We start from the raw sequence: 23,396 nt of genomic DNA, 5'->3' as shown, positions 1-23,396 counted from the left end.
GATATGTGTAAATTGACTAGAAAGGACAATAATAAAAATGATATATAATCATGTGAAGGGTAATTATGTAAATTACCACCTCATAAGTTAGGAACCTATTTTTTAAGATAGTTAAAAAGAACTTAATTTTTAAACTCTACTTTTTTTTTTCTTCATAAACTCTTCTTTTATTTGTTGTCAAACTAAATTTAAAAACCATAAACTCCTCAAATCATAAACTCATACATTTTTAAGCTTTCTTAAGCTCTAAATTGTGTAATCTAAACACACCTCAAGTAGCCTCGAGGTTTCTTGAAACCTAAAGTAACTGTCAACTGCCAAAAATTAGCTTGAATATTGTCAAATTGCCAATCAAACACTATTACTTGTCCACATAACACACCCTTCTTAATTTAACTTCTAGCTACCCATATCTCTTTATCTCCCATATATATACTACCTACCTACCTACAATTTAGGTTTTATCACTTACGTTTAAAAACAATCCATATTCAATTAGTAAAAGGGTTGTCGTTTTAGCTTTGATTATTCTGTATCCACTTAAAGTTTACATTTTTTATGGCTTCTGTTACACTAACAAGATTCTTCATCATAATCTTGACTCTATTGCCCCTGATCACACATTCCATCCCTTTTGTTGTCTTTCATGGTAAGTACTACTATTTCTTTACTTTTTAGGGATTAGTTGTTTTGATTTTTATGCTTTATTGGCTTAATCTTTATGTTAGCTTTGGGTTTATTAGAATTATATGTATCTTGCATCTTTATATGATCTTGTTCAGGAATCATTTAATGGTTTCTGCTTGTGTAAATTTTGTTGTTGTGGATTGTTTGACTTTTTTTACAAGTCAACTGTGAAGTGTGTTAACAATTTATAATAGATTTGGTGGTTTTGTACTCTTATATCTTAATTAGGCTAATTGCTCTTGTACCAAAAGTTACTATTGAGTACTCCTATTAGTTACATTAATGGAGTACACATTGAACTTCAGAACTTGAATACCTATATCTTCTCAAATTCAAAATGTACATTGACTTTTATATTATTTATTCGCTGAAGACATTTATGGTTTTTAAAGATATGTCGATTTATAAACCTGTTTTTCTAATGTGGAGTTATAAACCTGTTTTGACTCTTAAAAGTTGAATCTAATACAAAGATAATGCATCACATAAATCATAAATGTATATATTGCCCATTAAATAGTTCCAAAGTATCATGCGAAATTTGTATGTGGATTCTCAATTTGATTATTGCTGTATGAAGAATCTCAGTTGCTTAATCAGGACTAGTGAAGTAATCGAATACTTAGTACTAATCTCGATTGCCATTTATCTTTATCTGCAATATCTTAGCTTATTGTGCACATTTAATTATTTTGACCCATAATACTCTGAAATTCAGAATAGTAATCGGTAGATTATTGCTATCTCAAGTAACAATATTCAGTTAAAAGCAAGTTATAATATTATTGATCAGCAAAAGGTTTAGCAGGCATGAACCGTAAATGAAGTGACCTCATACTTAGCTTATTTGCAGAATATTCCTTATTTGTTTATTCGTTATCTTACTTTCTTATCATAAATTTTATTATATTATTATTTTTATTAAATTTTATCAAGTTCCTAATCTTGTTATGTATCATTTTGTATAGGCGTTGCAGATAGTTGCACAAAGAAAGGAGTCAAACATTTCACCGATTCTTTAAGCGAGTGGTCGAATACCCAGGGATACTGCATGTAAGCATTCTTTTAACTTGTCTTTTAGTATCGATTCTTGATCTCAAAAAATTACATTACTTGATGTAATAAAGTAACTAACGTTTAAATTATGTTAGAGAAATTGGAAATGGAGCATGGGATTCTTGGTTTATGCCCTTTGAGGATCAGGTGTTATATTAGTATATGTTATGATAAAAAAATAATTAAATTAAATAATTTTCCATATTATTAATAGCTTTTGGGATGATAAGTGTTGAATTTGGATGTCTTGTCTTGCAGGTTGAAATTGCCTGTGAGAAGGTAATAAAACTGACGCCAAATACTATTTGTGATTCTATTTTATCCGTGTTTTTAAACTCACATAGTTTTTTTTTTTTTTTTTAATTAACAGGTGAAGAACATGAGTGAACTCAGGCATGGTTATAACATAGTTGGACTTTCCCAGGTGAGGATTGATCAAATTTTGATAACTTTAAAAGCACACGATGGGACCCACAAACATAAATTGTTCGACAATCTGATTTAGTTGAAAGTTAAGTAGTATTCATTTTTCAGGGTAACATGGTCGGCCGAGGAGTTCTTGAGTTTTGTGATGATGCGCCTCCGGTAATATTTTTTTGGTTATTTCTTCAACACGGAAGTCTTTTAAAGAATATTTATGCTAAACAGGATGAAATTAATATTTGTGTTTTCAATATTATTATTAAATTGTTTTATAACAGGTGAATAACTTCATATCTGTAGCAGGACCTCATGCTGGAGAAGCATCAATCCCGTTTTGTGGTGTAAGTCTCAAATATTTTCAAGCGTTGCACTCTTATGCAAATTTATAAAACTTTTTGATCATCAAGATCTTGTTTTTTTTTTTTTTTTTTTAAATGCAGACTGGTATATTGTGCGTTATAGTGGATAGTTTGATTAAGCTAGCAATTTATAGCGTCGCTCTCCAGGTGAGATATTACGTCATTTTTTTTAACCAAAAAAACATGAGAAGATAAAAGATTCTGTTTAATTTTAACAGATTGAAGAAGCTAAATAGTATATATTATCTTGATGCATACCTGTAATAAAAGAAAAGCAAGTATTATAGTTATAATTTTAGTGATATGATTTTGTAATTATATTTGATATATTAATCGTCCGTAATTTAATAAAAATTGGACAAAGACAATGTTGGCAGGTTACCCAACCCATTTTACCACCCTCTAGTAACTTCTTCCAATAACACATGTACACCCACTTTGTACTACACGATCTGAACAGATGATCTCTTACGCAATTACCTATTGATTTGATATCTATTAAAAAATATGAATTTTACTAATTTTAAATCACAACATTTTCAGATTATATTAGTCAAGGTAAATTTAGGAATTTGATAGTTAGTGAAGTAAGTATATGATATTACTTGACTAAATATTTTTTATATCAGGAAGTAGTAGACGATATTACTCAACTAAATATTCTTTTATAATATTTCTAACGAGATTACCTAGGATATGAAAATAAATTTCAACATCAGTCCAAATTTTGATTGAAGTTCTCGTTATTCATGTAAAAAATTTATGTTTCCTTCATGTTATTTGCGCTTGATGTTGGTTCTACAGGAACACTTGGCTCCAGCAAATTACATTAAGATCCCAACTGTGAGTATAATTACTACAGTAAATGTGTCATCACAACCATATGAACTTGTAGAGTGACATCAGATATGATGTCATTTTTTGTCTTCAAGAGGATCTGAACTCGACATGTGTGTTTGTAGGATCTTGATGCCTATCGAGAAGGGTGTAAATTTCTCCCAAAGCTTAACAACGAGTTTGAAAAAAACGCTACTTACAAAGAAAGGTTCTCTAGCTTGAACAATCTGGTTCTTATCATGGTAAATTTATCTCTATGTACAACTTTCACATGAAGTACAAGTTGTTAATCTTTGATAATTTTGATAATCGAGTTCTGTAATGAATTTTCGTGTTCTGAAAATGTCTACAGTTTGATACAGAATCAGTTTTGGTTCCGAAAGAAACCTCTTGGTTTGGATACTTCCCTGATGGAGCTTGGGATCCAATACTTCCAGCTCAAGAGGCAAGTAAATCTCTATTTTTCAGATAGGTAGCTTATCATGCATTAATGAATTGTACAGTACAACTCATCAATGCACCCTACCGATTTTCATTTATACATATACGGACTCAGCATTATACGCGTTGTGCATTATTAAGTCTTAAAGCTAAATTTTTCAACAAGTCCAAGGACTACGGGTGTAAACAAGCTGAGCCCGAACTTACTAGTGTTCGAGCTCGACTCGTTTAATTATCAGAAAGCTTGAGCTTAAACAAGCCCATATGAAGCTCGAGCTCGTTTAGGCTCGTGAGCTTAAACGAGTATGAAGTTCGAGCTCGAGCTCGCTTTTTAAACAGGCTCTAACTTATGCTCGAATTCGAGCTCGTTTAGGCTCGACTCGAGTCAAAGTTTTCACGAGCCAAACTCGAGTTGGTCACGAGTAGCTTGGCTCATTTACAGCCCTACCAGGGACCATTACAGTATATCCCAGATTCTTGAATTTTTAAATTTATGTACAGACAAAACTATATATCGAAGACTGGATTGGTTTGAGGACGTTGGATGAGGCTGGGAGGGTCAAATTCATAAACGTGACGGGAGGACATCTTGATATATGTGACGATGATATGAAGGAATACATGATTCCATATTTAATCGAAGAAGAAATGGTTGAGAATCCGGTTCTTACAAAATCATCTCCTTCACAACCTTCATCTTCTAATGGCACGAGTTTCATCAGAAAATTTGGTGGACAAGATCTTTAACCGCTTGTTACTCATCGTTAGTAACACGAAATTAGTGTACGTTTATTAACAATTATTATTTGCCATATTTTAAGGGCTTTATGTAAACACTACAAATTCAAACATGATTTGAGAGCATAATGGCATGAATATGTATGTATGTCCATTAAATATTATGAAGCAAGCTTAATTACTGAGATTATTTTTAATGAAGTGTCAAAATAACATTAATAGGACTTGAGAAGTTCAATGAGAATAAAAACTGAATCGACTTCTTATTAAACATAGTTGAAGGTGTGTACTTATTAGACCATCTCTAACGCGGCGTTTTCAGACGCAATGTGCCACCAACACGCTACCAACACGTGGCTAACGCGGCGTGTTGGTGGGTTTAAGCTCCGGCGTGCTGGATGTTGGCACGGGGAAGAAGATCGCGTGCCGGCTCGATTGTGTGACGTGTTGGTGTTTGATTGGTTGTTGGGAGGTTCAAGTAACGGATATATAATTCAAATTACTTTAATTAAATAAATAAATAAAACATTTTATATCTATATACACACACCACAAACACACTTTCAATATACAATTTTAAACATATTTCTATATACTCTTCCAAATTTTAAAGCATAATATTACTCCAAATGGATGCCTATTTACACAAGCACCTCAAATGTATCTTTCTAGGGATCGCGAAGGTGCGGCTCAACGTCTATGGAAGAACTATTTTGCTGAGAATCCTACGTTTCCTGATAGCAAATTTAAAAGAAGATTTCGAATGCAACCGCAATTATTCATGTGTATCTTAACAGGTATATCTGAATGTTCTATTGATCCTTTACCCCCGCACTTTGATTTTTTCAAAGAAAAATACGACGCGGTTGGTCGTCAAAGTTTTAATATCTATCAAAAAATCACATCTGCATTACGCCAGTTGGCATTGCGCCAGTCATGACTACATACATGTTATTATCTCGCTGATGGTATTTATCCGGATTGGGTTTCACTTATTAAAGCATATTCATCCCCAACCGACGACGCAGCTGCAAAGTTTACACGGTTTCAAGAAAGTGCACGAAAGGATGTCGAGCGCACTTTCGGTGTTCTTCAAGGTAGATTCAATATATTACGTGTGCCTGGACGAGCTTGGAAAGCCAAAAAAATGTCCTGCATTTTATACGCTTGTATTTTATTGCACAATATGATCCAAGAGGACAACGGTTTTGCTATAACTTCACTCGGCGAAGAGTACTTAAGAGAACCAGAAAACCAACCTGTTTTTGTTAGGAATCGAAATGGTACTCGAGCAACACGAGAAAAGGAAATACGCGACAAAGATGTGCATAATTCACTTCGTGCAGACTTAACCGAGCATATTTGGAATCTTCCACCAAATTTCCGTTGCACGATTTAGGAATTATTTAATTATTGTAATGTTTTTTAATGAATTTTTATTGTAATCGAATTATTTTAATTTTAATTTTAGTGTGTTTTATTAAATTAATTTGTTGTTATAATAATTTACATAATAATAATATAACTAATTAAACAAAATAAATTAAAATCAACAAAAATGAAAGAAAAATGAAAAAGAAATTAAATATACCCCAACCCTACCCAGCAACATGCCACTCAGCACGCCACCCCATTAGCCAGCAGTTTACCAGCACGCCCATCAAGCACCACACCCCCACCCAGCAACACGCCAACACGCCTCGAAGGGTTAAAGATGGTCTTAGATTACAAGCGTGCAGATTCACAATACAGATGGGAAAAAAAAGACTATTTTTGAAATTAGCATGAACGTGTCAGTAATGATACCAATTACTCGGTTACGTTACCTAGTACTCGGTCAACACACAAAATCTAATCTCGGTCGACTTCTAAAAAACACTATCGGATTTTAGGATTTTTAAGTTTTATCTATTATTTTCAAAGCCGTTAAGTTCTAATAAACACACATACTGTGATTCCATTTTAAATAAACGCCATCACCAGGTTTGACTTGTTCTTAATTTCTGAAAACAAACGATAAGAGTTCTGATTTCAAATAAATGATAGGACTTTCTAATTTCTAGGACTTTAAGCTTGATATTTGGCTTCGTTTAAATATCCGAGTACTGCCAAATACTCCCTAAAAAGTCCTGACTGAGTACTCTCCAAGAGCGAGTTTTCCCATTAGAATATGTGAGTCTTCTACAGGATCTAGCGCTATATAAGAGAAAACGGTAAACAGGGAAGTACGCAACTTTGAACAAAAGATTACAAAAATGATATTTTTAAGTACAGAGAAAACTCATACAAACCATCTCACTGAGTTAACGGTAATCTGCAGTCACTAAGGGCGGAGTAGGTGAGTTATGAGATATATGGTATACGACTGTTGACATTGACTTTATTACTATCGCTAATTTGAATCGATCTGCTACCTTTACTACATGGATGTTTCTATTAGTTGGTGCTCCAGGTTCCTAAGCACGATTCTTGCAAATACCTTTGCTTCTACTGGAGCTGAAGCTGCTGCCGCTGCGGCCCTTAGAATACGTGGTGCACCCAACTCTTGCATTAGGTTCACATGGTGTGGTGCGTGCCGCCCACCCGGGATAGTAAACTGTAGAAAAAAAAAATTATAATCACAATAAGTAAAACTAGTTGTGCATGGATACAAAACGTCCAATTTGAGTTTGAGCATGTTTGACCTGAAGAAGAGCAAATGCAGCACACGCTTTGAGTACCGGAGAATGATTACGCAACATGGATACAAAACGTCCAATTTCAGGTCCGCTGAGAATGTTAACAAATCACATAAGATTAAACAAAACATGTAAACCGACCATCTTCAGGAGTATTTTAGACGGCTTCACGCAGTTTTGCAAAACTCGGCTGCGAAGGCCGCCACAACGGCTAGGACATATCCCCTACTCGTTTCAGCCAAAGTAGGTAAAATAGTCGGTCAACGCGGTTCAAAGTCGGTCGAGACAGTCAAAAATTAGTTTTGTTAATCTTTGTAGTATTTTGGGCTGTAAAACATTAGTTTTGTTTATTGATGATGTATTTTTGTACATGTTAATCAATTATTTTTAGGGTATGTTTAGCATAACTAGCTAGAGCTTGAAGTTGGAGCTTATGACTGGAGCTGATAGCTGAAAGCTTATTTAAAAGCTAAAAGATATATCTTATTTTTTTGTAGATGTTTAGCCAAAATTAGTTAAAGATGCAACTTATCGATGTACTGCCAATATCGTCGCGAATTGGGTTTCCTCCTAACGCGTGTGTGGATGACAAATGAGAGCATTGGATGTCGATATCGCCGTTAAAAAAATGACTAGAATACCCTTCACTAACAGAAACTTCAAATGGTGGTTTCTTTAGGATATTTTGTTTATTATATGTATAATAAAATTATGTGTGCAATGCATATACCTGCATCGTAAATGACCAGCTTCGAGAATGCGGGCTGATTCCGCGATTTGTGCCAATGGTGCAACGGCTGATGATGAGGCAGCAGCAGAAAATGCTTGTGGGTCAGCAAAAGTCAGCACAAAAGTTTCAATGTGTTTCAAGGCCATTCTCCTTGCTCTTTCTATGCCAACACTCTTTGAATTGCCTTCTGCTGAACTCCCTACCAGAGCACATTCATCCATTCTGTACAAAAAATTACAAAACAACATTAAAACTTCAAAAAAAAAAAAATAAATAAATAAAAAAACGCCATAAAAGTAACTTCCGTAAATAAGTCGTTGAAGCTTTACCTGCCATCAAACATGTATGCTAAAGCTAAAGCAGCCATGAAACGTGCCATTTTCGACGTTGATGAAGAACACAGATGAATCAAGGCGGGAACACCCCCGTCTTCCACTATACGCAAAGCATTACCTGGGTTGAATGCAAGATTCCAAAGAGCTCCAGCTGCAGTCTCGTGTACATCCTAATATCACACCAATATTTTAAAATATAATCCAGCTTTAGTTTTCATTTATATTCAATTCAATAATAAATAAATAACAATATACTAATATATAAGGTTCAAATGAGAACCACGAAATGGTACAGACTGCGACAACTTTTTAATCACATGATGCATTTAAGTGTAACAAATTACATGTTAATGTTATTTAATGCACATATCATTGACAAATAGAAGTTAAAAACCACAAATTGTTAAATTGTAAATTGTATGAAATGTACAGATGTCCACAAACACATGTACATATGTGATAGAAAAATATATTATTTGATTAGAGAGGTTAATTAGAGGTTTTCTCAAATTATTTTATTTTCAATCTTTATCTCAATCAACATTCATATGTGGCTTTTGATCGTTTAAAGTTGTAATATCTTATTAACGCTGAGTGTTTAATAAGGTAAGAAACGAAAACAGACATTTTTGTGAGGAAAGAAGAAATGTTTTGTGAAACAAAAGTAACATCCCTAAATTAGATTAAGGGATAATGGAAATTTGTATCTTAATTTATAAAACAAGTTTCGAACGAGCTGGTACGGAACTGATTATATGTGATTAATTGCTTGACACTAAAATGATCATATAAGCAGACTCTGTTCAAAGACAATTAGAATCACTTAGTCGGATGAGCAATTTCAAAACATCCATCCAAATACCCCCACAGTAAAAAAAACAAGTTTTTTTTAAAGATAAAAATAAATAAATAACAAAAAAGAAAAATAAATAAATAAAAAAAGAAAAATAAATAAAAACATGAGCTTAAAAATTATTAAGAGAGACTTACTTCTGTCTCAGACCGTACCAATGTTATGAGTGGTGAGACACCACCTTCTCGTCCAATAGCAATGCTAGTAACGATGAAACAAATTACACCACAAAATGAGTAATAACTGAAGATAAATATCGTATAGGTCTTAAAAAATGTATCGCCATATCAGTTTAAGATTTTTAGGAACTACGATCCATTGCCATTTTTTCCAAAAGAGATCTTAGAACTCTAAAGTGTTGATGGAAAAGTTGCGTTGTTTAATCATTTTAAAATACGAATATGAAACAAAGATTAAGGACTTGGCGTAAAGGGCGTGTGCTATAACTGCAGATGATAGTTAGATCAGAGATTCACTTTTCAGTTTATAATAAAAAAATGAAAAATTAATATTTGTACACACCTATTGTTTTCTGAAACCGAGAGCCCCCATAAAGCACCAGCTGCTCTTTCCTGCAGACTTGGTGAGGCGTTTGAACACGATTGTGCAAGAGAAACCTGAAAAAAAAAAAAAAAAAAAAAAAAAAAAAAAAAAAAAACACATGAAAAGGAAAACTGATAAATGCACATATTTTTCAAATTTTGAGACTTATAATAAAAGCAGGTGATGCGCACTAAAGCTAGCACTTCTATATGAGAATAAAATCAAAAATTTCAACAACATGGATTACAATGCCGAAGGTATTAACTAGAATAATGTAATTAAGTTATCGGTGAACCCCTGGAACATAAGGATCCATAGTGATCATATGGTGTTATTCAATGAAACTGCTACATAAAACTATACTTTTGACACATACTAGGTCCATTTACCTTTTTTAAACGTGTTTGTTGTCGCTAGTTTTGAATTAGGTGAGGCAATGATACATGAAATGCACAAAAGCTGTTTGATGAAATCTGTGAGAGAAGTCTGGTACATTTACCAAAGGTTGCTTTCACTACTTTTAGTGCCTATTCGGATGTTTGGCATCAACTACTTGAGCATCCACATTCACAGCTTTTACGTACTATGTTATCTAAATATAAACTTTATGTTTTGAATTACAATTCGAATTCCTTTTGTACTTCTTGTCACATTGTATAATCATCGAAACTTCATATATCTTCTTCTAATTATAAAAGTACTCGTATGTTTGATATATTATTGTGTGATGTTTGGGTCCTGTACCCAAGTAAACTACTTCTCTTCGTTGTGTAGGCAAAGTAAGTTGGCTGTTTCAAGCCCTCTTCTACTTGCTTTTTTCCCGTAGTAGCTTCATGTCTTTCCTTTCCTTTTATATGGTACTAAAATGGATAAAGTGATCATCCCTGATGGTGAAATGAGACTTACTTCTAAATTTAATTGATTTTACTGATTGAACCAGAATGAGGCCGAAAGCTATAAAAGAGAGGCAGGACAAATGAGAGTTATTTAAACATTGGTACCCATACTTCTTATGCCCTCTCGTAATTCTTCTTCCATATCTCGCTTTGAACACACAGTTAAGCGTCCACTTGACCCTCTACTTTTTACGTGTTTTTGGTCCCCAATATTTTCCATATATTCGTCCTCACAAAAAACACAAAACGGACTTTCGTTCCACAGCTTGTGTCTTTCATGGTACAGCCCCTCATCATGGTTATATATGCATAGACCTCATAACTAATCATCTCTACATTGCACAAAATATTCGTTTTAACGAGCAATGTTTTCCCTTTAAATTAACCTCCTCCCCACCCCCCCACAACCAGTGGCGGAACTTGAACCCGGCCACAGATGGGTCGGGTGTAAAAATTTATTAAATTTTTCATTGATAGGTGGGGCGAACACTAAAAAAACCTTATTTTTTGGTAATTTTTTTTTTTAGTGTAAATTTTTTTTTTTTAAATCCAGCTGGGGCGGGTGCCCCGCCCTGCCCACAAAAACATCTCTGTTTTCTGATCCTTGTGTAATTTCACCTATCTCACAGTCACATTAAAATTCTTTCACTCCTCCATTACCTCTTCCCGAATAGCCCCTTATTCCTTTAAAGACATACATCAGGAGACCTTAACATCATATTTCATCACAACAAAACACTTCTTTACAACCCAACTCATTGTCTGACATGTGTAAGACTGAACCACCTTCTCCTAGTGCTCGACCTTCTAACTTAAAGCCAAAACCAAAGCCCAATTTTCCTTACAATTTGTCCACATTTCACACATCACACGAAACTGAACCAACAACTATTTAAATTTCCAACAAAGATCCTCACTAGCGCAAAGCTATGGCTGCATTACTTCCTAATGGCACATGGTCATTAGTCTCACATGTCTCCGATGCTAATGTTGTTGATTGTAAATGGATCTACACAATTAAACGAAATCAAATAGGTGTCATTACACACCACAAGGCTCGTCTTGTGGCCAAAGTGTTCAACCAAAAGTTTGAAATTGATATCATGAAACCTTGGTTTATTTACTAGTGTCCGTGTGGTTCTATCACTTGTTATTGCTTAAAGCTAGTCACTCTGACAGTTGGATGTTCAGAATGCCTTTTTACATGGTGACTTGACTGAGACAGTTTGTCTACAACAACCACCTGACTACATTGGTTCACTAAATCCATATCATGTTTGTCTTCTTCATAAGTCATTGTATGGTCTTAAACAAGCACCACGTGCCTTGTTTCATTGGTTATCCAAGGCTTTACTATCCCTTGGATTAGGGGATCAACAACAGCCCCATCACTATATGTTGGTTTATGTTGATGACATCATTATTATGATAGGTAACAATCCTACAATGACTGGTTTATGTTGATGACATCATTATGATAGGTAACCTATTATATATGTTGGTTTATGTTGATGACATCATTATGATAGGTAACAATCATTATATATGTAACAATCCTATTATATATGTTAGGTTTATGTTGATGACATCATTATGATAGGTAACAAAGGGTACCTATTATATATGTTGGTTTATGTTGATGACATCATTATGATAGGTAACAATCCTACAATGATTGATCAAATTGTTAGGAAACTAAGCTAATCCTATGTGATCCAAGACATATGTCCCGTTTCATATTCACTTAGCATTGAAGTCACTTCAAACGAAGCCTAACTTAGTTTTGTCTCAATGGAAATATATTTTAGAGCTTTAAAAAGCTAGTCTCTCACAGTCTAAACCTACCTGTTAACACTCCGATGACTACAACTGCTAATCTAGCTCTCGGTGACAGGCCTCAGCTTACGAATCCCCTTGGTGCTCTACAATCCCGTACCCTATCTCGCCCGGATATTATTTTTGCATTCAACAAAGTTCACCAGTTTATGCAGTCTCACAGTCTAAATCTGTTACCACTCCGATGAGTACAACTGCTAATCTAGCTCTCGGAGACATGCCTCAGCTTACGAATCCCCTTGGTGCTCTATAATCCCATAAACCTATTTCGCCCGAATATTATTTTTGCAATCAACAAAGTTTGCCAGTTTATGCACTCTTCAACTGAAAATCACTTTAGTGTTGTCAAAAGAATTCTTCATTATCTACAAGTAAAACTGGTCTTCTATTTCACTGTGACTTTTATATGCTTACGGTGATGCTCATTCCCCTTCCTCAATGCATGCGTTTTCCAATGCAGACTAGGTTGGTCGCCTAGATGATGGGAATATATATATCTTGGCTCGAATCTTATGTCATGATTTCTATTCACGTTGGAAAATCTATGTGAAATAAGATTCACACAAACTTTGGACCTGTTTACTTATATTTGATTGATTTAGGTTGTCTATAGTTTTAAAGGTTGCAATCAATACTTTTAGCAAAAATGAAAAACAGGTGAGATTCAGTGTCCACCAAGTTTAACTTGGTCTCTAATTTCACCTTGTTCTCTAAGTTCACATGCTCGAAAACAAAAGATTATATATAGGTCATCAACTGAATATAAAGCATTAGCGAATACGGTTACTAGAATCACTTTTGAACCTCCTCTACGTGAACTTTGAGTTCCAATAGCTACAACACTTACTTTGTGGTGTGACAATCTTGGCTCCACCTACTTATGAATTAATCTTGTTATCCATACACGCACAAAGCATGTTGAAGTTGATTTACACTTTGTTCTAGAAAAGGTTGTTGCGATAAAGCTTTCTACCCAGTTTGTCCCGTTATCTACTAATGATTGCTGATGTATTTACAAAGCCCCTCTTGTCGCAACGATTTGCATGTCAACTATCCAAGCCACATGTCGTTTCGCAACCTTAGCTGGCAGGTGATTATTAGGCATTGAAAGTGTCGTCCATGATGCTTTAAGCATCATGTACGGTAGTTGCTATCATTTAAAGGGACATACATGATGCTTCAAACATTGTGTATGGTAGTTATTATCTCTCTCTCTCTCTCTCTCTCTCTCTCTATATATATATATATATATATATATATATATATATATATATATATATATATATATAGTTGCTATCATTTAAAGGGACATACATGATGCTTCAAACATTGTGTATGGTAGTTATTATCTCTCTCTCTCTCTCTCTCTCTCTCTCTCTCTCTCTCTCTCTCTCTCTCTCTCTCTATATATATATATATATATATATATATATATATATATATATATATATATATATATATATATATATATATATATATATATATATATATATATATATATATATATATCCATGAATCTCACATTGTAATACACAGAATTAATATAACAAAAACACACATATTACAAAATATATGGTTGTTACTTATAGATTTTATTAGTGGTGCAAATCTTTGATTTAACAGGCAAAAGTATACAACTGTAGAGTGTAGTCATAACGTCTCCCCTTATATAACTACAAGGGTGGTGCGCTAGTGGTTTAGACTTGGTCTCTTCGTCTCTAAGGGTGAATATACGTAGAGGTTCCAAGTTCGAATCCTAGAGGTTTAGACTTGGTCTCTTGGTCTCTTTGTGGCCACGAAGATTCACTCACAATTACTCCGGCCTACCCGCAAAGCTGGTGGTCACCATGGGATTAGTTCGGCTAGCAATGCGGGTCGGACACATAGCCATCTAGTCTAGGTATAACATATCATTTACGAGGAAATAAAAAATTTAACACATTGATTATAATGATTGATAAATGCATATAAAGCCTTATATGAAAGACCTCGATCTTGACCATTATGATTTGAGATCATACTTAAAAAATCTTACATGTTTGAGAAACTTACTTTTATGAATCAAAAATTTCTTCGAGTCTGTCGGAATCCTATAAATTTTACCGAATTATCACCCTCTTCTTCCATGATAATGTAGACTTTGTACAAGAGTATGTTTTATGGTACATGCTTCCTACCCATATTAAGAACTTTATTGGAGATCCTATGTTTATTCTTAAGTTGAAAAGCATTCAAGAGCTTTAGAGATAGCAGATAATGAAATTCTTATGCTTAGAATATATTTTATGAATCCATTTTTCAATCTTACTTTCAAAAGTTTATTATGTGTTAAGCTTCATTTAAATTCTTTGTTTGCTCTTTGTGTTTTGTGTTAGTGCTTATGAATTGTGTCTGGACTTGATAAGATTTTGTCCATCAAGTATGTTCACTTTACTAAGAATCACCTAGTAATCTGTTTAATCGTAAATGAGTTTAAACTATTTATTAATGATGGACAAACATCCATCTGTGGGTCAACATAATCAGACCCCTCTGGTTCAACTCATACTAAAGTTACCCATTGGGACAAGCTACCCAAGTACCCAAGCATACCCAATTTGCAACCTCTATTACTGCAGTCTACAATATAACAAGGTACCCAAAGGATTAAAAAAGTCATACCAAGGCTTCAACACCACCAGCTAAAGCAATCCCATCACGGTTTCTGTCATCAAATGATAGATTCCACAATGCACCGGCCGCTTCTTGCCTGTTGAATAACAGATAAAAGATTTATACATAACGTAAATAAACTAGGTCATATAACGGGAGAAAATAAACAGTTTGCACTCTTAGATAACCAGTTTTATAGCAGTTAGTATGAAACTATTAGTTCAAATGAACAGTCGTAAGAAGAACCATTTTACGCAAACTACTGTAACTCAAATTAAAATACTTGAATTTTTCTTTTTTTGAAGAAAAACGAGCTTTGAATTCACAATAAACACCTGACACCATCATTTTGAGAACGGATAAGTAAAACAAGTGCTTCAAGAGCTCCAGATTCTTGTCCCACGGCTGAATTATTAGTATTGCTATCACCATGAGCCGCCAAATTAGCCAATGCACGAGCCGCCTATATAATAATCACAAAATACGAGATGATATGCAAAGTTCATATCTTTTTATATTTTTTTTTTTATATTTTCATTGAATTTGCAAATAAAATTCTATCATAATAGGAGAAAACTTCAAACCATGTGTATAAATACAAATAAAATTCTTTATACAATAAAATGCAAGCCAATTAAAGTTGTGTTGTATTCATAACTAGTTGAATGTTTAATATCAGTTAAAGATTTTGTACATACCTGTTCTTGAACGCCCTCATGCTTGCATTTACGAGCAAGCGTTACTAACGCATTAATACCACCAACTGTCGCAATTTCCATGCTACACAATTCATCGGCTGCCAAATTAGCGAGCGCCCCCGCTGCTCGTTCCTGAAATTCAAGAATCCGTAAATAACAAGTAACCACCTTTATATAATTCAAATACGGTGGCTTAAAATATTCGATTGCTGTACAGTTGGTGGTATTAATGAATTACTAAATTTGTGTCACATGTTAACTCTGTACAACCAAGCGTTATTAATGCATTAATACCACCAACACTTACAGTTTAACTTTAAATCAAAAGATCTTTTAGAAACAAGTCCCCATTGTCAAATTTTGTACAGATTCTTTAAGTTTTAAGCTTACCTACTACCCGGTTCGCTTTAACTAATTAATATTATTTATATTATTTACATAAAAAGATTTAACATGTGTCACAAATTTGACACTTGCCAGAACTCCATCACTGCCTCTAGGCCATTTATGAATTAAGTCAACTAAAGCTTTTATGCCACCAGCTTCAGCAATAGCTACCTGAAACAAGATTATAAGAGTAGGATAAAAGTTATTTAAAAAAAAAAAATAAAAGAGTTAAAGTTTAGACATTTGACAAACCAACAACCTTATGCTCTTCCCCGACAGAAAGATTCCAAAGCCCTCCGGCAGCCTCTTCAGCAACCAATTTGTTCATCGATCGAGCTAAACCAGCAAGAATTGCAATGCCGCCACTTCCCGCCACCGATTTCGCAAAAGCGGGATTCACTGAAAGATTTGCAATAGCCTACAATAACAATTCTTTAATTATTACGCTATTGATATATTTCTTTATGTCTAGCGGTCAATGAACCAAAAAAGCGTAAAAACCTTTGTGGCTTCTGACTGGATCCCTTCCTTCCATGTCCTTGCAAGGCCTAAAAGAAGCTGAATGCCGCCACCTTTCATGACGGCCTCAACTCGTCTGACATCAACATTCGTGTTTTCGTCATCAACAACCACAAAAGTGGCAAGCCCAGTAGCGGCACGTTCTTGAACATCCTCTTGAGAACTCTGCAATAAACCGAGCAAAAGATCCGCACCTTGATTCGACCAAAATTGATCAAGCCCGTGTGTGTTACTTTCGGCTATACGTAAAAGTGAAAGCGAAAGAATCCATTCAAGCCAAGTCATTAAATCATTCAAATCCGTATCTATCTTTTTCGTTTCGTTTCTCCATTTGGAAAAAATATCTCGATATTTCTCTGTGTCAGGAAACATGGGCGATAGTTCTTTAAAAATGTCGTCAGATGAGGTAAGCATCATTTTACCATGACAATTGCTCTTGGTATAAACACTGGTGTCCTCCTCTAAAGACGGGCAATTCAACGCACACAAAACTTTCAATCCTTTTAATGTAGGAAATAGCCTCATAACGACATTCGGAACAATGTCGGTTCTAGAAACGTCTAAACCTTTCAAATTTGGAAGCTTGCTCCAACTTTCACTAACCAAATCCCACTTTACATTTGTGGTCCCCGCAACAGATAAAAATTGGAGGGATTCAAGTTTTCCTAACGCCACCTCATCGATCTTTAAGCAGTCGATAAACCCAATTTCAAAAAGATCGGGGCAATGTGTCGCTAAAGCAGTTATGGCATCTTTATTCACATCCTGAATTCCCGAAAGCCGAAGCTTTTTCAACTTCGGACAACAATAACCTATTGCATTGATTGCATCACTACTAATTCGCTCACAAAAATCAGGGCCGAGTTGGATGCTTTCTAGAAGCTTATGACGAGCTACTATTACCGAAAGACTCGAATCCGTTAGTTTCCGACAGTAATCACCGCTTATATCTCTTAAATTTTTAGCACCAAGATTGATTAGTGATTCAGCATTGTCGGCCCCACGAAACCTAAGTTTTTGGAGATTAGTACATCGAGAAGCTAAAGAAGCCGTTATCCCCCAATCACATTTATGAGCACGAAGATCTAACGATTGCCATAAACACAAAGATGATCCAAGTGATCTCCAGTTTTTGCAAGTTGATGACAAATTAGCTCGATCACGATTGTTTAATTGGGTAAAAAGCTGAATTACGGTATCATCAGGCAATCGAGTCCAGTCGACAAATTCATTTGTATCCTCGGTTTCGGGTTGATTTGGTAAATCCAACTTTTGGGTTCCTTTAACACACTTTCTTCGAACCCTACGGTTCATCACGCAAAACCTTCACAGAACCAATCATCAAACACACTCTAAACTCAATGTAAAACACACAGAAACACTAAAGATACAAACTTTTTAACCTCAAAACAAATCAACACTTATACACAACACAAAAGGCACCTGTTCATCAACATTAATCAATCTTTTAGCTCAATTTGTATATGATTAAAAGAATGCTCTTTCTATTAACTTCAGTAACCCTATTATTAAACTAAAAAAAAACTACAGAATAACAGTAGGGCTTACAACTAAACAAATCAAAATCCCCAAACATCAAAACTGCAATAGAATCTAATGAAAAGTGTAGGAACTTTGCAAACCTGATGAGGTTAAAACCTCAAATTCACAAGAGCCGTGAGGCAATTAATTGCCAATCGATTGATTTTATAGAGCAAATAATGTTGAGATATTAAAAGAGGGTTGTGTCCAAATAAGGTGTTTATAACAAGAAGAAAAAGGGGGGCAAATGTGAGCAAGGGTCGCAAAGAATTCAGCTACGCAATATGGAGTATATCATATCAAAAAGGAGTAATGACAAGCATAAAAAAGCCCAAGAACCCACGAAGGGGCTTGCTTTTGTAGCTTCATTATGTGCCCATGTGAAATTTTTTGATATATATACAAATAATTTTTATTTTGATTGATTGGTTCGATCACGAGACGTAGACGTAGAAAATCATTCATCTAAACTATTCGATTAGGGTTGTGCATGGTACGGGATCGGAGCAAATTAACTTGGTTCAATTTTGTGTTAAGTTTCATTTTATAGTAAAAGGTCGAACCGAAGACCAGATCATATAATATCGATTCGGTTCGGTTCTGAAAAAACAAATGTCCCGTTTCATAGTCACGTGATATATAAAGAGTATACGAATGTGATGCATATAAAAAGTGATTTGCACACGTTTCATACATGTATGGGAATAGTAAATGTCCTGGAAATTGAAATATAAGCATTGTCATTGTCATTGTCATAATAATAATAATATAAAATAAATGTTCAATGTTCAATTAATATTCATATGTTAGACTAAATAAGTAGGATTCGTTGGTTATTAAACGAATTAGTAAGTCTTCTAAAAGTTCCGTAAACAAGATTATACGCATCAGTTATTCATGAACAAGACTAAACGAAATAATATTCGTTAGTTATTTAAATTATAGACATAAAAATCTGTTAGGTTCAATGATATAGAGATATGTGTTTGTGATTATAATGTGATGAGAGTGCATAAGGTATGGACTGTAAATACACATTATACACCTTAGTCACACCAAGTCTTTTTCATTAAAAAGATACGAACAAAGGTATGATTCCCTCCAAGTAATCTCTTAAACAATATTAGAGACTAGGAATTAGTTGTGATCACCTGTTCATATGAAACAACTGTGAAAGTTGTGATTAAATAGACTTTGTGTGTGACGCCCCGTACAAAACCATCGTGTACGGATCATCAACAACAGGATCATCACAAGGTCAAACACTATATGCTGTTTGAAAACCGATTTGCATTCATTAAAAAGATAACGTTTTACAAAGATAACATGTCATAAGACTTATTACAAACCATTGTTCCAAAATAACATAAGTTTACGAATGCAAAACATAAGTTTCATAATTTGAGACATCTCTAGTAATGCAGCGGATAACTAGTACAGTAGGTCCATAACATCAATTCAATAACAGCATGACAGCAAGTGTAACAGCGGAAGCAATAAACCTCTAGGCACCTGAGAAATACACGCTTAAAAAGTCAACACGAATGTTGGTGAGCTATAGTTTAAGTTGTAATAGTAACGTAAGATAGGCCACGAGATTTCAGTGCTGCAAACAGCGTATCAAACAGTATGAAAAGTATATGTATAACCGTGGGCACCCGGTAACTAGGCTTAACGTTTATAACCCCCTGAAAGTACACTTGGCGAGTGCGTATGTTCACGAAGTATTAAACACCCGTTAAATGCTAGCGCGACTAGCCTGAGTGGGGATGTCAAACCCTATGGATCCATATCTAAGATTCGCGTTCACCGGTTCAAAAACCAATGACTAAACGTTACCGTGCTAAAGGGAATATTTATGCCGTTGTATAACCCACACACATATAAAGTTTAAGTACTCGTGCCTAACATGTAAAACGTAAAAAGCGCATGTATTCTCAGTCCCAAAAATAGTAAAAGTGGTAAAAAGGGATGCTATAACTCACAGTGATAAAAGCGGTAAAGTCGGTAATGAAAGTACGCAAGTAGTAAGTCGGTCCGAAAGGTCGTCAACCTAAATAAAAGGTCACTAGGTCAGTAGGTTGTCTTTACGAGTTAAATAGTGCATAAAATAAGTTTAAGTGTCATCATCATCATCATCATTCATCATCATAAAAGCTAAGTAAGTTCGACGAGAATAGAGATCGAAACAATAGGCTGACTTCGGTCAGTTGCTACGACCTCTACGTAAATCGAAAAGACGCATAGTCAGTAGCTATGGCTCCATATATGAGTCCCCTAACCACTGACCAATTTCCAGAACCTAACTCGTCTTCGTTTGACCGTGGCGACGGTTTAAGTGCGCGTAGGTCAGAAATTTCAGTACAACGTTAATAGGGTGTAGTGACTCTCGGAGGGCCATAAATCCTAAACCGTAACTCGGATTAAGACGAGGCCTAAACGGAAAATCATCTACTCGAACCGAACTAACTGAAAATCAACTTTCTAGTAGCCCAGGTGGTCTGATCAGATATGAAAAATAGTAAGTAAGTGCTCCGGTGGGGTTCTTGGTGCTTGATGCTCATCACGGTTCTCATCCTTGATGCTTGTAGCTTCAAGTGTACAACTCGTTGATGGTTTAGTATCACTTTTGACCAAGATTCACCATCAATATACAATATGTTAAGACCAAGTAAGAACACAATGTAGTGACCCGAACTTTTCCATGTTTATATATATATTAAATGAAATTGTTATTTACATGATTAAGTGTTTCCAACATGTTAAGCAATCAAACTTGTTAAGACTTGATTAATTGAAATAGGTTTCATATAGACAATTGACCACCCAAGTTGACCGGTGATTCACGAACGTTAAAACTTGTAAAAACTATATGATGACATATATATGGATATATATAGTTAACATGATATTATGATAAGTAAACATATCATTAAGTATATTAACAATGAACTACATATGTAATAACAAGACTACTAACTTAATGATTTTGAAACGAGACATATATGTAACGATTATCGTTGTAACGACATTTAATGTATATATATCATATTAAGAGATATTTATACATTATAATATCATGATAATATAATAATTTAAAATCTCATTTGATATTATAAACATTGGGTTAACAACACTTAACAAGATCGTTAACCTAAAGGTTTCAAAACAACACTTACATGTAACGACTAACGATGACTTAACGATTCAGTTAAAACGTATATACATGTAGTGTTTTAATATGTATTCATACACTTTTGAAAGACTTCAAGACACTTATCAAAATACTTCTACTTAACAAAAATGCTTACAATTACATCCTCGTTCAGTTTCATCAACAATTCTACTCGTATGCACCCGTATTCGTACTCGTACAATACACAGCTTTTAGATGTATGTACTATTGGTATATACACTCCAATGATCAGCTCTTAGCAGCCCATGTGAGTCACCTAACACATGTGAGAACCATCATTTGGCAACTAGCATGAAATATTTCATAAAATTACAAAAATATGAGTAATCATTCATGACTTATTTACATGAAAACAAAATTACATATCCTTTATATCTAATCCATACACCAACGACCAAAAACACCTACAAACACTTTCATTCTTCAATTTTCTTCATCTAATTGATCTCTCTCAAGTTCTATCTTCAAGTTCTAAGTGTTCTTCATAAATTCCAAAAGTTCTAGTTTCATAAAATCAAGAATACTTCCAAGATTGCAAGTTTACTTCTAAGTTTTCTAAATCCATTCCAAGTAATCATCCAAGATCAAGAAACCTTTGTTACTTACAGTAGGTTATCTTTCTAATACAAGGTAATAATCATATTCAAACTTTAATTCAATTTCTATAACTATAACAATCTTATTTCGAGTGGAAATCTTACTTGAAATTGTTTTCGTGTCATGATTCTGCTTCAAGAACTTTCAAGCCATCCAAGGATCCTTTGAAGCTAGATCCATTTTTTTCATTTCCAGTAGGTTTATCCAAGGAACTTGAGGTAGTAATCATGTTCATAACATCATTTGATTCATACATAAAAAGCTGTCTTATTCAACGTTATAAACTTGTAATCACTAGAACATAGTTTAGTTAATTCTAAACTTGTTCGCAAATAAAGTTAATACTTCTAACTAGACTTTTAAAATCAACTAAACACATGTTCTATATCTATATGATATGCTAACTTAATGATTTAAAACCCGGAAACACGATAAACACCATAAAACTGGATATACGCCGTCATAGTAAAACCGGGGGCTGTTTTGGTTGGGATAATTAAAAGCTAAGAAGAACTTTGATTTAAAAGCTATACTTCTGGAAAAATGATTTCTCTTATGAACATGAAACTATATCCAAAAATCATGGTTAAACTCAAAGTGAAAGTATGTTTTTCAAAATGGTCATCAAGATGTCGTTCTTTCGACGGAAATGACTACCTCTTTCAAAAACGACTTGTAACTTGTATTTCCAACTATAAACTTATACTTTTTCTATTTAGATTCATAAATTTAAGTTCAAAACGAAACCGTGGCCACTGGAATCACTCAAAACGGATTAGAAACGAAGAAATGGCGAGTAAAACAAGATTGATAAAAACTACTCATTTTACCTACGTGAAAGTTAGTAATAAATCTATTCCAACCATAACCTAATCAACTTATATTGTATATTATGTAATCTTGAGATACCATAGACACGTATACAATGTTTCGACCTATCATGTCAACCCATCTATATATATATTGAAAGGACCCGTTCATATACATTATAAACGATTCACAATAGTTGATTACATCGCGAGGTATTTGACCTCTATATGATACATTTTACAAACATTGCATTTGTTTTTAAAAGACAAACTTTCTTTACATTGAAAATTGACAGGCATGTATACCATTTCATAATATCCACTATTCAACTATAAATTGACTTAATAATAATAATCTTTAATGAACTCAATGACTCGAATGCAACGTTCTTCGAAATATGCTATGAAAGACTCCAAGTAATATCTTTAAAATGAGCAAATGCACAGCGGAAGATTTCTTTAACACCTGAGAATAAACATGCTTTAAAGTGTCAACTAAAAGGTTGGTGAGTTCATTAGTTTATCATAATCATTCGTTTTCATCATTTTAATAGACCACAAGAATTTCATTTCCAGTTCTCATA

The 23,396-nt window shown here is 34.2% G+C and overlaps 3 protein-coding genes across 5 annotated transcripts; 2 read left to right on the top strand and 1 right to left on the bottom strand.

The window, feature by feature from the left end:
- The first annotated feature begins 452 nt into the window (after window positions 1-452).
- LOC139871609 (uncharacterized) lies at window positions 453-4,720 on the top strand. Its single transcript, XM_071859328.1, has 12 exons — window positions 453-649; window positions 1,656-1,740; window positions 1,839-1,890; window positions 2,002-2,022; window positions 2,114-2,167; window positions 2,278-2,328; window positions 2,445-2,507; window positions 2,607-2,672; window positions 3,330-3,368; window positions 3,488-3,604; window positions 3,715-3,807; window positions 4,305-4,720. Exons 1-12 carry the CDS (start codon window positions 559-561, stop codon window positions 4,548-4,550), a joined length of 978 nt encoding a protein of 325 aa, XP_071715429.1. The 5' UTR covers window positions 453-558; the 3' UTR covers window positions 4,551-4,720.
- A 148-nt stretch (window positions 4,721-4,868) lies between these two features.
- Window positions 4,869-5,940, top strand: LOC139870837 (uncharacterized). The gene is made up of 2 exons (XM_071858607.1): window positions 4,869-5,013; window positions 5,543-5,940. The coding sequence occupies exons 1-2, from the start codon at window positions 4,869-4,871 to the stop codon at window positions 5,938-5,940; spliced, it is 543 nt and encodes a 180-aa protein (XP_071714708.1).
- Window positions 5,941-6,742: 802 nt separating this feature from the next.
- LOC139869986 (protein ARABIDILLO 1-like) lies at window positions 6,743-18,515 on the bottom strand. Of its 3 annotated transcripts, none has more exons than XM_071857839.1 (13): window positions 18,312-18,515; window positions 16,651-18,111; window positions 16,409-16,567; window positions 16,240-16,320; window positions 15,763-15,894; window positions 15,400-15,527; window positions 15,074-15,161; window positions 9,660-9,754; window positions 9,275-9,338; window positions 8,279-8,454; window positions 7,950-8,171; window positions 7,226-7,310; window positions 6,743-7,137 (listed from the first exon to the last, which is right to left on the bottom strand). In XM_071857839.1, exons 2-13 carry the CDS (start codon window positions 17,980-17,982, stop codon window positions 6,961-6,963), a joined length of 2,739 nt encoding a protein of 912 aa, XP_071713940.1. In that variant the 5' UTR covers window positions 17,983-18,111; window positions 18,312-18,515; the 3' UTR covers window positions 6,743-6,960. The 3 variants fall into 3 exon arrangements, with proteins under 3 accessions (XP_071713940.1, XP_071713942.1, XP_071713939.1); XM_071857841.1 differs by having other exon boundaries at window positions 16,651-17,992; XM_071857838.1 differs by having other exon boundaries at window positions 16,651-18,515.
- Window positions 18,516-23,396: the final 4,881 nt, after the last annotated feature.

The sequence above is a fragment of the Rutidosis leptorrhynchoides genome, chromosome 10 (assembly GCF_046630445.1).
Source record: "Rutidosis leptorrhynchoides isolate AG116_Rl617_1_P2 chromosome 10, CSIRO_AGI_Rlap_v1, whole genome shotgun sequence".
NCBI classification, from domain to species: Eukaryota; Viridiplantae; Streptophyta; class Magnoliopsida; order Asterales; family Asteraceae; genus Rutidosis; species Rutidosis leptorrhynchoides.
This window is presented reverse-complemented; position numbering and strand designations above follow the sequence as displayed.

Coding starts and splice junctions, on each gene's coding strand:
- LOC139871609 (XM_071859328.1), top strand. CDS start 559: ATGGCTTCTGTTACACTAACAAGATTCTTCATCATAATCTTGACTCTA. Junction 2,508..2,606: donor CATCAATCCCGTTTTGTGGT/GTAAGTCTCAAA, acceptor TTTTAAATGCAG/ACTGGTATATTGTGCGTTAT. Junction 3,605..3,714: donor ACAATCTGGTTCTTATCATG/GTAAATTTATCT, acceptor AAATGTCTACAG/TTTGATACAGAATCAGTTTT.
- LOC139870837 (XM_071858607.1), top strand. CDS start 4,869: ATGTGCCACCAACACGCTACCAACACGTGGCTAACGCGGCGTGTTGGT. Junction 5,014..5,542: donor GTTTGATTGGTTGTTGGGAG/GTTCAAGTAACG, acceptor CACTTATTAAAG/CATATTCATCCCCAACCGAC.
- LOC139869986 (XM_071857838.1), bottom strand. CDS start 17,982: ATGAACCGTAGGGTTCGAAGAAAGTGTGTTAAAGGAACCCAAAAGTTG. Junction 15,162..15,399: donor TCTCAAAATGATGGTGTCAG/GTGTTTATTGTG, acceptor GTTATTCAACAG/GCAAGAAGCGGCCGGTGCAT. Junction 7,311..7,949: donor GCTGGTCATTTACGATGCAG/GTATATGCATTG, acceptor TAACATTCTCAG/CGGACCTGAAATTGGACGTT.